Source organism: Gossypium hirsutum, chromosome A12 (genome assembly GCF_007990345.1).
Source record: "Gossypium hirsutum isolate 1008001.06 chromosome A12, Gossypium_hirsutum_v2.1, whole genome shotgun sequence".
Taxonomy (NCBI): Eukaryota; Viridiplantae; Streptophyta; class Magnoliopsida; order Malvales; family Malvaceae; genus Gossypium; species Gossypium hirsutum.
The window spans coordinates 55,098,695-55,114,120 of NC_053435.1; the positions used below are offsets into that span (position 1 = coordinate 55,098,695).

The 15,426-nt window shown below is 32.8% G+C and overlaps 1 protein-coding gene across 5 annotated transcripts; it reads right to left on the minus strand.

Annotated features, from left to right (window-relative positions):
• Positions 1-310: 310 nt before the first annotated feature.
• LOC107926061 (transcription factor TGA1) lies at positions 311-12,780 on the minus strand. Of its 5 annotated transcripts, none has more exons than XM_016856858.2 (10): positions 12,429-12,780; positions 10,049-10,280; positions 9,880-9,954; positions 8,725-8,784; positions 8,559-8,636; positions 8,404-8,467; positions 3,864-3,980; positions 2,528-2,799; positions 1,547-1,774; positions 311-874 (listed from the first exon to the last, which is right to left on the minus strand). In XM_016856858.2, the coding sequence occupies exons 2-10, from the start codon at positions 10,205-10,207 to the stop codon at positions 722-724; spliced, it is 1,206 nt and encodes a 401-aa protein (XP_016712347.1). In that variant the 5' UTR covers positions 10,208-10,280; positions 12,429-12,780; the 3' UTR covers positions 311-721. The 5 variants fall into 5 exon arrangements, with proteins under 5 accessions (XP_016712347.1, XP_016712328.1, XP_016712337.1 ...); XM_016856839.2 differs by having other exon boundaries at positions 8,404-8,470; XM_016856848.2 differs by lacking the exon at positions 12,429-12,780 and adding an exon at positions 10,990-11,749 and having other exon boundaries at positions 8,404-8,470.
• Between the last annotated feature and the right edge of the window lie 2,646 nt (positions 12,781-15,426).

The window sequence follows — 15,426 nt, forward strand, 5'->3', positions numbered from 1 at the left end:
TGAACCTCTGCATTCTTATTTTTAGGATGAACCTCTTTTGTATCAACAATTTTAAATTTGTCCATCAGAAATATCAACCTATCTTTCTCGGTTATAAGTTTTTTAGACAAGTATGTGTTTGATACTGGTATTTCAATTTATTTTTTCCATGTTGGAGGATCATAGTTGCATACCCAAGTCTAAATATGTGTTAGATGCACGAAAACTTATAAAAACTGAATGAGCAGAGCAATATAGATCGCAGCTACTACAATGAAAACGACATATTTTGTGCTTTTCAGATTGTAAGTATTTTAAGAAGCATTGAATTAATATTAAGTGAAACTTTATTAACATCCAATGAATGATCCAATGCATGTGCAACTTTTGACAATCAGCATTGGCCATGTCCATGATACAGAAAGAACAATAAATTTTGCATAGAAGTTTCAACTGCTATATATGACTCAAATGTAGAACCTATGTATATACACACTTTTAAGATTATACATAATGTACAATAAAGCATTGAAAATCGATTTGATCTCAACCTTCCCCAAGTAAAATTAACTATTCATATGTTCAACATCTCAGACCTCAGTTTTCTGATAAGCTGCTTCAAAAAAATGTGGACTGCATAAATCGATGCTACTTATCTTTATAATGGCATTTACCAAAAGGCATGTCTGTTTGCAGGACGAACAGTTCTTGCAGTGATCATCCAATATCTTCTACTGTAAGGCTAGGCAGGTTCACGAGGATGGGTAGCCCATAGTGTACTCAAATCTTGAAGACGTTGGATGTATTCTCCCAAAGCAAGCAAGCCTCTAGCTGCCTGTCGAGTTGTTAGGATGTGAGACATCTGTTGTAGTGTTTCTTGCCGTAGGTGGTCAGCCTGCACATAGAAAAATATTAGACATTAATTGAAGCTTCAAAACATCACCCATATTTCCTCTTTTTCATATCCAAAACATTAACAAGATTTTGTCATGTGGGTTCGAATTCAAAAAATTCTCCTAAACAGGATTCTAGTAAACATGAATATGGGGTACGATCCTCCAAGCATATGAAAAACTTCCAAAAAGTTTAATATAACCATGTTGGACTCATATCTGTATCTGGCAACCTAGTTCACAAAAAAAAATTCATTGACCAAGACTGGCAGTTTGCACCTTAAGGTCTATGAAACCCTAGGTTTCATGAAAAACATACGGAGAAAACTCCAAGGATACAATTTAACCAATATTACCCATCATAGTTGGTGCAGCTTATATTTTAAACATCATTTCACAATACAAAAGAAACAAGGATGATGTAGACCATGGACTTACATTCATTGTGAGATTCAAAACACGTGTACGTATCAAATATGTGTATTTAATTCTTTTTACGTTTTTCATATTTGGAGGATCTTACATTCATACTTCCATACTCATATCTTTAATATATGTGAGATACAAGTGGCAGTCGCAGGTAAAATAACTACGATAAGAGCAAATGCGAGGAAAAACTAAAATAGTTGAAGTTATTGTATTAAGCATGAGACCATGGATGATGCAATTATTACCTGGTTCACAAAGCAGACTAGAGCTTCTAACTTCTCCATTGCCATAGCCACCTGAGGAAAGTATGTACCTTGGCCCAGTTGACCAGCTGCTAAAGTCGCAGATACAGTCTCCTGGAGTTTCTCCATGCCTTGCGAAAGGGCATCTTCAGCTTGCTGACATGATTGTTTCAGGTTACAAACTTCAAAAATTTGCTGGTCTGTCAAGGGGTCTAGCTGAGCCAAGAGCACCTGTAATCAACATATGATCACAAAAATAAAAAATAGAAAAGATTCCATATTTAGTGATAGAGCTTGGACCAGAATTCAAATGAAAAATACAAGAAAATTATGTCCATCAAGTAATATGGGATTACAGAGTTAGTTTATTACAGCTTATGTTGCTTCGATTCTTTATTTAAGTACCCATATCTGATGCTTAGATGGATAAAGGATATGATCCTCTAAATACATGAAAAACTTTTAAAAAGAACTGAACATACTCATGTTGGACACATTCTTGAATCCAACACTGACACCGTTTAACATTGTTTAAAGCAGAATTGATTAACCAATGACCTCAATTGTTCTGTAATCATGTGGGTGAAAAGACCAAGCAGAACCAACATAAGGGTAACTACTCAACAAAAGAAAAACATAAGGGTAACTACTGGTCAAATTCAGTGATCCAAGATACTAAATATTTAGTTTTTGATGCAGAAATCCTGGAAAACCCTAGAAGAGAGCAATTGCAAAGGATTAAGAACAAAGAAAGGCAAAACCTACAAACTGAAAGAGAAAAAACACCCAAAATTCAGACAAAATGCAAGCACACATCCATAGGAATTATTTGCACATACATCCATCTATAGATAGTTATTCATCTAAGTTTTCATCAATGCCACCCTGCAGGAATAATTTGCAGTTAGGTCCTCTAATATAGGTTCTCTTCCCCTTAAACAGGAATCTATGATCTACAGTTAATTAAACTATATTATGCATCACCTTAAGAAGTTCTGAAGGCCGAAATCCACCAATCCATGAGAAAAATCTCTCTGCTGATGTTTTCCACGTACCAGACATCACATAGAAAACATCAGCCTTGGCAACGGTTGATTTCATGCGGAAAAGTTCAAAATAGTGGCTCATGCCATTTTCTACAACTATCCGAAGCTCAATATCACTTATCTGGGCATTCAAAGCAGTTCTCAGTTCACCTAATTGTCTGTTTTGTACTTGCATCCAATGTTTGTACTCCATCTCAAACACAGCAATCCCTGCAGAATCCTTAGACAGGCTAATCATTGAAAACATTAAAGAATGAACATTAACTTGAAACCAGAAGAAAAGGACATTGAAGAACATATCATTGAAAGATTGCATTCAATACATCAGAGAGTTGTCAATGAACCTTCATATAATACAAAAAATTTTCAAGGTGGTCTAGCAATAACACTGTTAATATTGAAGACTAACGTGTTTCTACAGCATATAAATGAAAATTTTAGCTCAGTTTCAATTAAAAGAGTGAAGCTTTTGATAGCATATTCATACAATAATATGTATGATCTTCAAGTAAGTAGAAACTCAATTCTTAAAAGAAGTTATGGTCTTTCATTAACAACATGTAACTTCTCTGGGAAAACTTGTAATGTCCAATGGAAGATGTTTAACTGTTGAGATCCTTTTACTTGTGAGGAAATCAAGTTAGCTGCAATTTGAGAGAAAGTTTGAATGCCTTTTCTCCAAAGCCGAGAAATGGCCAGGTCATGTTTCTTTTGAAGTGTCATCCTACAGGTTTCACTAAGGTTGCAGGGGTTTTAATCCATAAAACTTCACAAATACCATGGGCAACTGCTCTAAATTCAGCTTTGGCACTACTTCTAGCTACCACATTTTGCTTTTTACTTCTCCAAGTGATTAAATTTCCTCCAATGAAAGTACAATAACCTGATGTAGACTTTCGATCAACAGTGTTTCCAACCCAATCTGCATCAGTGTAGACATCTACCAACAAATGTTCATGTCTTTTAAACAATAAACCCTTACCAGGAGTCCCCTTTAGATACCTTAGAATTTTGTATATAGCTTCAAAATGATCTTGTCCTGTTGAGTGCATGAACTGACTTACTTACGGCAAATGTAATATCTGGAAGTGTATGGGATAAGTAAAGTAACCTCCCAACGAGTCTTTGAAACTTATCAACATTCACCACATTTTCACCTTCAACATGCTCCAATTTCAGGTTGGGTTCAAATGGGGTTTCAGCTGCTTTACATCCAAGTAAACCTGTCTCTTTAAGCAAGTCCAGAATATATTTGCATTGAGAAACAAAAATACCTTCTTTAGATCGAGAGAACTCCATCCCAAAGAAATATTTGAGTGCTCCTAGGTCTTTTATCTCAAATTGTTCAGCCAATCCTTTCTTTAACTTCTCTAGTTCAATATGATCATCACCTGTCAAGATTATGTCATCCACATACACAATCAAAATAGCTACTTTTCCTATATTTGAATGCTTGTAAAAGATGATATGATCTGCTTAACTTTGACAATAACCAAGAGCTTTTACCGTTCAAACCAAGCTCTAAGTGACTGTTTGAGCCCATATAAAGATTTTCTTAACCTACAGACCTTATTTTCTCCTAACCCTTTATCAAAACCCGGAGGTAAACTCATTTAGACTTCTTCTAAATCCCCATTTAAAAAAGCATTCTTAATATCCAACTCGAATTGAATTGAATTGAATTGAATTGAATTGAATTGAATTGAGTTTCGCAACGAGAGCAAAAGTTTCTTGATGATCAATGCCAAAGGTTTGAATGAACCCTTTAGCAACGAGTTTTGCCTTATACCTTTCTATATTTCCATCAACATTGCATTTCACATTGAATACCCATTTACATCCCACAATTTGTTTATTTTTGGGTAAATTTACTATCTCCCAAGTACTGTTCTTCTTCAAAGCATTCATTTCCACCATAACTGCTAACTTCCAATTCGGATCATTTAAAGCCTCCTAAATAGTTCTCAGAACAAACACGGTAGACAATTTACTAACAAATGCTCTATGACGAGTTGAAAGCCTATGGTAGGATAAATAATTACTCATAGGATGTTGGATACATTTTCGAGTTCCCTTTCTAAGGGCTATAGAGATGTCAAGATCAAAAGGTTTGTTGGAAAGAGATGAATCAGAATTAGAGACAGAAACAGAAAAAGGTTGAGAAGTCAAAATAGGATCAAGATTACCAAAATTAGGTGTAGAACTTTCCCTCAAGGATTTTGAATGGTTTTGTGGTAGATTGATCGGCAACTCATTACCCTTTTTCTAAGTCTTTTTCCGTGAATAAACCAAGAGCTCAAGTTCAAGACTGATTTTATCCTTTTGTAGTATTTCTCCCCTTGTTCGTGACTCATGTAATTGATTAGGATGTTCCTTATAGCTAACATCTTGAGTTACTTTTTCTAGAGATGATGATAAATCATTAAAAACAGTACTTGGCAAGAGTGTAGAATTTTTCCAAAAGTTTTTCACTTCTCTTTCTTGCTGCCCTAAAAAAAAATTGTAGGAAATTAAAGCTGGTTTTCAAAAAATGTGACATCCATGCTTACAAAAAAAAATTTTAGCTACTGGATTGTGACACTTATAACCTTTCTTGTTCGAAGCATACCCAACGAAAACACATTTTTCTGCTCTCGGATCAAGTTTAGAGCAAAACCTGTTAGGTATGTGAACAAAAACAGTACACTCAAAAATTTTTAATGACAAATTTGAATAGATTCTACACTCCGGAAAAAAATCTTTTAAAATGATCTACAGATGTGACATATTTCAGAACACGAGTAGGTGGCCTATTGATAAGATATGATGTAGTCAAAATAGCTTCTCCCCACATATTTTGGAACGAGCATAGAAAACATAATGGCACAAGCCACTTCAAGTAAATGTTTATTTTTTCTTTCTGCAATTTCATTCTGTTAAGGAGTATCACGACAAGTGACTGATGTAAAATGCATTTTTCTTTTAAAAAATTCCCAAAAAAATTGAAATATTCAATTCCATTATCAGAACGAAGAATGCTGATTTTAGACTGAAATTGGTTTTCAACCATTTTATAAAATTCTTGAAACACATTCTTCAGTTCTGATTTTTCATATCAAGTAGACCCAACATAGATGAGTATGATCATCAATAAAAGTTATAAATCAATTTTTTTCCAGACATGGTGGTAACCTTGGAAGGTCCCCACACATCACTATGAATTAGGTAAAACAGTTTTGATGCATGATATGGTTTTGTAAGATAAGTTGCAAGATAACTTTTAGATAAAAACACAACTCTCACATTGAAAAGATGAACAATTCAAGTTTTTAAACAGATTTGGAAACAAGTATTTTATATAGGAAAAACTAGGATGTCCTAATCTATGATGCCAAAACATAATTTGGTCACGAACAGAACTTGAACTAATACCACTAAAGCATTGAGCTGTTTTATTCGTAGAACAATAATCATCAAAATAATATAGGTTGTCGATCATCCTAGCACTGCCAATCATCCTCCCCGAGTTCCAACCCCGAACCTCACCATGAGAATCAAAGAAAACAACATAAAAATTAGAATTTTTAGTTAATTTGCTAATTGATAATAGGTTGCAGGAAAATTTAGGAACAATCAAAACAGATTCAAGATGTATACCTTTTGAAATTTTATTTTTCCTTTTCCTGCAATAGACAAAAAATTACCGTCTGCAACTCTATCTTTTTCTTTCATAGAATAGGGTGAATAAGTATCAAACAAGTGTGACAAAGAGGTCATGTGATCAGAAGCTCCTGAATCAATGATCCATGGTAAAGAATTTGGCTACAAGATAGAGCATTAGAGTTTCTACCTGTTTGAGCGAGAGAACCACTAGGAATACCGGATGAGGAATTGGATTTTAGCAGTTTTAGAACTTGATCTAGTTGCTCTTTATTAAACAGACCTTTCAGCTTCACTTGTAGAGGAAAAAGCATTATTAGGCTTATCGCTGTATCTTTTACTCTACCAATTTGCCAGATTGCCATGAATTTTCCAGCAGGTTTCTAGAGTATGGCATGCTTTTTTGCAGAAATCACACCACACTTAAGACTTTTGTCCTTGATAGTTCAGCTGGGCTTTATTGGCATCAGAAGTCATTAGGGCTGAACTCTCAAGTGGTATAGTAGTCTCCCTTTTTCCAAGCATCATGTTTCTATGACTTTCTTCTCTTCTAACTTCTGCAAATACTTCACCAATGGGAGATAGAGGCTGTCGACTTATAATTCTCCCCCTTACTCTATCAAATTCAACATTTAATCAAACAAGAAATTTCTAAATGAATTTCTAAATGCGATGATCTTCTGCCATCTTTTTATAGTTTTTGCAATACTCTGGAGACTTCCATTCATAATTAGTAAACAAATCCAAATCTTGCCATAATCTTTTCAATTAACTGAAATACTTGGTGACGTTGTCCTCTTCTTGACGAATCTCTCCAAGTTTTATAGTCAACTTATAAATTTGGGACTGATTTCTCAAATTAGAATACATCTGATTAACATTATCCTAGAGTTCTTTGATTGTAGAATAGCAAATATAGTTGGAACCGATATCTTTCTCCATTGAATTTACAAGCAATGTCATAACTATGGAATTTTCACGATCGCAAAGAGCAAAACAGGGGTACTCCTTTGCTAGTGCTTCCTTATCTCCTGTCAAGTAGCCAATCTTTCCTTGCCCTTGAATATACATTCAGACAGATTGAGACCAACGCAAAAAATTATAGCCATTTAAATTAATATTGGTGAATTGAATAGAATGCAACTCAGAGTTGGAATCATGATTTCCAGTAGATTTTGGTTGGGCAGATGAGAAAGTAAAGTTTGATGAAGTTTCAGACATGGCTAAGAACTATTGAAAATATTTTTAGGGTTTCTATAAGAGTTAGGAAAAAAATTTCAGCTCTGATACCAAATAGAAACTATATGGGAAATAAGAAAAGAATATTATTCTTATATCTTAACAATTGTGATACAACACCTATATATCGATAATAGCAACCCAACAATCTAGGAGTAATTTAATCATTTCCTAATCTATACAAATTAATTATTCTAAAATTACAATAATCTTACAGCTAGTATATCTTAAATTAATCTACTTTCCTTTTTAACAACTAGCCTAATTAGTATGTATTGCAGGTCATTTGGCTCATAGACTTGGGTTTTGTCCTGTCCCATTTAACCATATTCACTACTTCCTTGAGTAAATGATGCTTTTAGTTTGTGTATGAGGTTTGCTTTACTTTTGAGCAATCCCATACTTTAGCTTTCAAAAAGTTTCTATTCTGCTTAAGGAACCATCGTTCTTTCACAATATTTTTTGGGAAGACATGGAAGCGCTTGAGAGAATATTATGTGAAGAATCGCTACTTAGCATGAAGACAAGACCTGATCCACTACTTCCATTAACAAATGGTCCTATGAACCCAACATGGGATTAGATGAGGTTTCAACGGCCCAAGACTCTCTCAAGGTTGCAGAGGCTAGATCCTCTGATTCGAGAAAAACTAACATTTGTTCCCAAGGTATGTTACATAACAAACATGATTAACATCATACAACTTAATTGTTATCTTGACAATGTATTTAATCGACTCTTTCAATAATGTTCAAAACCAAAATTTAGTGATGGATGAAATGTAATTCACCGTATATCAATATGTATACATAGTAGTTCTGAAACGTGATATCGAAACAACTAAAGCATCTTATAGAATTTCAACAAGACAAAGGAATATTTGGAGCAAAAGATACAAAAGAATAAAGATAACTGCCACAATTTTGACAAACAAACCTGGGCTTACTGCTCCGGAAAATCCAAGATGACCAGCTTCTAACCCTCCACCAATATAAAGACCCTGCTGCAAAAGTTTTATTGCTTAAGTAGCTTTAAACAATTCTAAAATGACAAAAAAACAAAAATAGCAACAATATTAATCTTCTTCAAACCTGTTCTCTTGCTTGTTCAAGCTCTTTCTCCAATTGCATCAACTTTAAACGACTACTTTCTAACTGTTGAACATATGCCTGAAAGGCAATTCCAAATCAAGTTATTACAGACGTTCGAATGTTGCCTTCAGCCCATCTGTTTCAGTGCAAACCAACATCCACTTACCTTTTTCCGCAAACGGCTTTTACGAGCAGCCTCACGATTTTGTGCAAGACGTCTTTGTATCTATAGATATTAAAGGTATAATGCACAAAGCAGATTAGAACCCTATTTAAGGTAAACAGATCATATACAAACAACAATTAATACGAGATATTCTATGAATTTAGCAGCTACTGAATGAAACAGGTTTTGGGAACACATATTTTTCCATTAAATTAGATTAGTTGAGATACTGTGCAAGTTAATTGATGGACTGGATCATCATTGACAAGACAAGAAATTAACAAAAGAGAAGGCCTCATTAGCTAGTTGAAAAAAGAAAAAGGTCTCCTTGCTAACATTATAAAATCAGAAAACATCTGCCATTAACATGCACGAAATATTTGGCAGAAAACACCATAATTGCATCTCCTAGACTCATCTTAAAAAAGAAGAAAAATAAAAATAAAAGCTTTTACGCAATGCAATGACCACATTTCAGAACCACAAGTCTTCTAAACAACGGGAAATAGGAGTGAGAATGAACAAAATACAATTAAAAGCTGCAAAATAAGAGCTTCTTTGTTTACAAGATAAAAAAGTGCAAGGATGGCAGAAATGATCAAAAAGAATTGAGCCTAGAAATTTAGAACTGAAAGTAATACCATCTTTTACAATTTTGTAGGAAACTTTTTCAACAAACCAATAGATACAGTCAATCTGATATTGCTCAGCATTATATAGAACAATATTTATATCTGGTTAAAATATGCTTCAGATCTGTGTACTCTTCATGCACTTGGAATTTCGTCCTCTTTCTTTTATTTAAAGAAATTTGTTTCTACTTTTCAGATTTAAAAATACAAGTTCAATTGTTAACATCCTTAAAATTCTTCTATTAAAATCAAAATCATTAGGCCTTTTTATTTTATTTTTTTGGTCCATGGCTACCATGTGATATTTTTTATTTCAACATGTCACACGAGTTAATTTAACAGAAGAATTTTTACGGTGTTAACTATTGAACCTAAATTTTGAAATCTGAAAAGTGAATAAAAGTAGAGGGACTAAATTCCAAATATACAATGAGTACAGGGACTTGGAGCAAATTGTAACCTTTATATCCATTAACATCTAAAAAGAAATAAATAATTAGCATCACATGCAATTCACTGATACCTTATCAAAAGGTTTACTTGCTTCTTGGTCATGCTTGCAAGAAGGTGCTGGCATTTCATGTGAAGCAGTCTCAGACTGAAAATTTCAAGTAAAAATGGTTACTTGTCTCCAAAATAAGATAAAACGTGATTTACTACCAAGCAAATAATAATGCCTCAAAAATTTGCACCTCGTTTTCTAGCTTATTATCCACTTCAACAATCACTGATGCAGATATACTGGGATTGCCAATACTCTTGAAATTTTCCCCCCACATGCCAATCTGGTGGATAGGCTGATAGGTACCCATTATTCTTGAAGGCACAAACTGGGTGGATGGAAAGTCCATGCTTCTGGAATTGATAATGGTGGCAGCTTTTGTACAAGTTAGATTGATATTATAGGCATTGAGAGCTTAAAGTCTGGATAGAAACAAGACATAGGTATGTATAAGCTTGGGGAGAAGCACAAAACGAACAGGCAACAAAGAATATAATTATAAAAGCTAATCACAAAGATGCTGCGTATTTGAGGACAACCCCAATCGGATAAATGGCATTTTCAATTGAGAATCACCCTTTGATAAATCAATAGATTTAACTAAAGGAGAAAAGCATGTTCAAAAACATATTTTATTTCCTAAATATCATACTGACAACAAGCTCACTAGAATCAATTATCTCTTTGAGAAAGCAAATAAAAGAATTTCATGAAAGAAAAATTAGAAGGAAAAAAAAAACATTCGTGATTTAAATCAAAAGTAACGATTGCATTAGTCCTATTAGAATTAGGGAAATAAAAAGCTTCGACTAAAATATAGAACTCATCTATGTACGAAAAATTGGAAGAGAAATGGTAGATTTTCAAGATTAAAATTGTAAGCAAATCTTGTTAAAAATGGTCCCCATAATGGTACAGATAGAATAAACCATCAAAGAGAGTGTAACCAGTCTTAGTGACCTCTTCAATGGCACCATTGAAGTTTATTTAAAGAATTCAACATCTTATAAAGAAAATAACAGAAAATCCCTTACTCCCATCATGGCACTCAAACAAACATGGCATGAACGCAAGTGTAAACAACTAAATTGTAATTCCTAACTGTAAGAATGAAAAAGAAGTAAATGCTACCAACAAATAGAAAGAAAAATATCGCCCCAATCTAAACTTTGATTTTCAGCTTCAACTTCAATTCAAAAGAATCATTTAAAAGCTCCTATGCAAGTATCACAGCTTCAACAAACCAGGACACAGCTGCAAGCTCCTATAATCTTTCTTTCCGTTTCCCCCTTTGCATTACTTGTTCTATCATCAAGTTAAAGTTCCCACTCCCTCCCCAGTCTAATTCAGTCATAATAACCTTTGAAGATACTTAATACCGTGCATCGGCAATTAGACCCTTTTATTTGGACATATAGAAGCCTAACAGTTAAGGAAGATAAAGCTATGCTGCATAGTAGGATCGGCAACAGCATTGATTGCTGTGCAAGGTCACAGATAATAGAGAATAGTTAGTAAAGGATGGACAATGACATCTTTTTGTGCTTCCTCGGCCTGTTTATGATTCCACTAAAGAGCAATCAATTACGCAAAATCAACTTGAATTTAGTGCTTTCTTCTCAGAAAACACAGATTATTTGTATCCAAGTGTGAGAAAAGATTGAAAACCAATTATGATTCTCCTCTACCCAGCTCAGTCTTAAGCTGTCAACTGTTTTCATTATTGGAGCTCACTGTTCACTTGTCTCTTATGTTCATGGTGGACCTATTGCTACTCCTGTTCCTAGTCCTAAAATTCTTCGTTACCATCAAAACTAGCAAGATTTTCTTCCATAGGACCTTTCTTAATATGCACAAAACAAATAACAAAACTTGCAGAAAAAATAGTTTCTTCTGCTTCAAAAGTAGATTGCATAGCACTGAAACAATTGTAGATCCTAGCAAAATCGCAACAGGTTGAATAAAACAAAGAAGAATTCAAAGAAAACCCAAAACATTTAAATAAAATTATGCATAAGCATATGAATATGGATAAGGAAGAATTGCGAGCTTCTATTTGAGTCATTCAAAATGGAAAAAAGAAAAAAGAAAAAAGAAGCAAACCCCGAAAATCAAATCTGAAAGGAAACATGATTAATAATCAATATTTATCCCATCTATTTTTTCACCTCTGAACAAAAGTTCCACAAAAAAAAAATCATCCAAGATAGAGAAAAGAGAAATAAAAGATGCATAGCTAACAATTAAATGCTAAACCCAGAACCAATGAAATTAGCCAAAAAAGTAAATGAATAAAAATCCATTTCCTTAACCCCAAAAAATTTCAATACTTCTCTTAATTTACATCTTACATAAAAACAAAAATAACAGAGAAAACTCCAATTAAACCGAAAAAAAGTTTAATTCAAAGGAAAAACACAATACTTGAAAACACCCTGTGTTTAAACAACTTAACCAGTTTTTGAATGTTATATTTTTGTGTTATTTTTCTCCCCCAACTCTCCCGGAAACCAAACACCCACCAAAATTTTTCAAAAAAGAGACAAGAAGAAGAAAACGGAAAAACCAACCTTCTCGTTTGAAGGGTCGTTAGAAAGGGTTTCCCGCTAAAATTATAGGTCCAAAAACAGCACAAAAAAAAAAGAGTTGAAATTAAACAGGCAATGGCTCCTTCTTGTATCTGAAATCGCCCTCTGTCTCATCACTCCTAACATCAATCCTACAGAGAGCACCACACCTTAATACACCCCATTCAAACTGTTCCACCAATCTTTTATATTTTCTTTTTAAAATATTCTTTTTTTTTCTACTAATAATATTTTGTATTCTTCCGTATAAATTTCTTTTTCTAATTATCACTTTGCATTTTTCTGTGTGTTATCGTGATCTTACACAATATACTGAGTCGACAGCAATACCATTAACAATTTTTACATTATATTAAAAAAAACAAATTTATTAATTATTAAAGAATTGCCCATCTTTCCACTATCGCTAATGTGCGCACCAGGTGGCTTCTTATCCCACGCACCCCTCCCTCTTAACCTACGCTTATCCTTCTTCCCTTCCTTGTCTTGATAACTCACGTCATTTTTCCCGGCGAAATTTGTTTTTGTTTTTGTCTTTAGTGGGAAGTTAGGTTTAAGCGCTTGGTGAGAGCGTGGGAGGGAAATTCAGGCGAAGTGGTTGACGCGTGCGTGTAACCACCTCACAAGGAGCGTGGAAAGTGGTTTTAAAGTTTTTTGTTTCGATTTTATGCTTTTGGTGGTGGGATGGTAACGGCTATTCCATTGAGAAATTCGGGGGTAGGGACGGGTAACGAAAAGAATATGTGAGCTTATTAATATTTGATATACTGAGATTCTCTAAGGACAGTATTGGAAATTTAAAATAAAAAAGAATTTGAATCTTCTTGGAAGAATAACGAACATGTTTTGCCCATTTCTAAAATATATAAGATGGATGTGCAGGAAGCTTTGGTATACTTACTTTAGACTCAAGTTTAGGGTATTTTAACATCAAACTTTGTAGGTGAATATATTATAGATGAGTTTTTTTCTGTTGTTATAAATTCACTTTAGCACTCTTTTATTTTTAACTATTATATTTATTTAAAATATTTAAATATGTATTAGAAATAGTGCCATAAATATAGAAACTAATGTGTATTTAAAAATAATATACAATAAGTCTGCTTTTTAGCATGTTTCTGTCTATCGTCGTTGGCAGGTTCTTGCTTGTAGGTTTATGTTAGTTTTATGGTTCTCTTGAAGGATCTTGACGGCACTATTTGTATCAGGGGTTCTAATTTTATTATCTTCGCCGATTCGCTAGTTTAGTGGTAGATATATTTCAATGAAAAGAGATTTAGCTGCGTTGTCTTTGGATGATGAGGAAGAGGAAATTATACATATTCAAAAAGAGCTTGATTTGAGTATGGAGGAAGTTGAATTTTGTTTAGCGGGGTGTTTTTTAACAACAAGCGTTATACACTTTCCAGCAATGAAGAGTATAATGGCAAATTTCTGGCATCCGGTAAAAAGGGTTCAAATCTTGGATCTAGCGGAGAAAAGATTTTTGTTTAGATTTTACTATAAAATGGATCTGGAGAGGGTACTTAAGGGGTCCCTGTGGACTTTTAATAATCATCTGTTGATTTTGTACCATTTGAGGGATAATTTTTTGGTACAAATTCATGAAGTACCCCGGGGTTTTTCTCTGAAGTATTGGCAAGGAAAATTGGAGATTTTCTTAGAAAATTTTTAGAGTATGATAGTTCAAATATAAGGAAGAATTTGCTCTTATCTCAGTTTTAAATATGAACAATTGACTCTGTTTTGTTTCTTTTGTGGACGGTTAGAGTATAGTGATTTTTTTTTTCATTCTACTATGGAGTTAGGATTTAAAGTTACTTTAGCACATTCGAATTCACGTCCTCTTACATTGACAACAAAGTCCATGCTAATTGAACTAAGACTCAATCGACAGATAAAGGTAATCTAATTTAATTCAATTATCAATATATGATTTCCCAAGTGATATAATCAACATAGCTCAAATAATTAGTCCAATAAATTGCCGATACCTTAAATATGAAAATTGTCTCTATATAAATTTTGTGGGCAAGGGAGTGGGCACTCCTCCCTTTAGTACCAAATTATCAGTCTCATATTTTTCAACAAATATAATGATATATATATTGAAATATATATTTCATCATATAATTACATATTTATTATTTTATCTATATAAATAAAATTTATTAATTAAAAATGTGAATTAAAAGTAAAAAATATTTAAATAAAAATATATCAAAATAATTAGATGATGTTTTTAAAGAATAAAATATATTTTTATTTAACATAATGATATATACTAAAAATATATATTTTCATCACATAATTATATATTTATTATTTTTCTATATAAATAAAAAATTAGTAATTAAAACATGAATTAAAAATAAAAAAATAAAACAACATGAATTAAAAGTAAAAAAATGCTCGAGAAAATATTTTAACCAAAGATACATAAATAAAATATCACACATTTAGTTAACAAGCAAATGACACATTATTTAACATAAAATACATTTTATAAAAAGTGCTTTTCCTAAAGCGTGTCAGGTATTGTATTCCGTGAGTATTTTATCAATAAAAACGATTTTTTTTTAGATAATCTAAAAAATCAACTTAAATCTTAACTTTCCTATTAAAATTATGCTAATTTTGCTGAATCTAAATGATATAACACTACATTATCTAGTTTTGATGTAAAGATACACACTTTCGTGCAAAGTACGGTAAAATATTAATATTAATAAATAAATTAAGTAAATTATAAAAATAGTTACTTTTATTTATATTAGGTTATATTTTAGTCACTTATGTTTAAAATATTACGTTTTAGTCACTTATATTATCGTGTTGTAACATTTTAGTCACTGAGCATTAATTGTTGCTAACGGTGTAACAATAAGCTAACGTAACACGTTAAATCATCATTTGAAATAAAAATTTGAGGTTAAATTTTTTTGTTTCAAGCTATTTATTTTTTCTTTTATGCTCT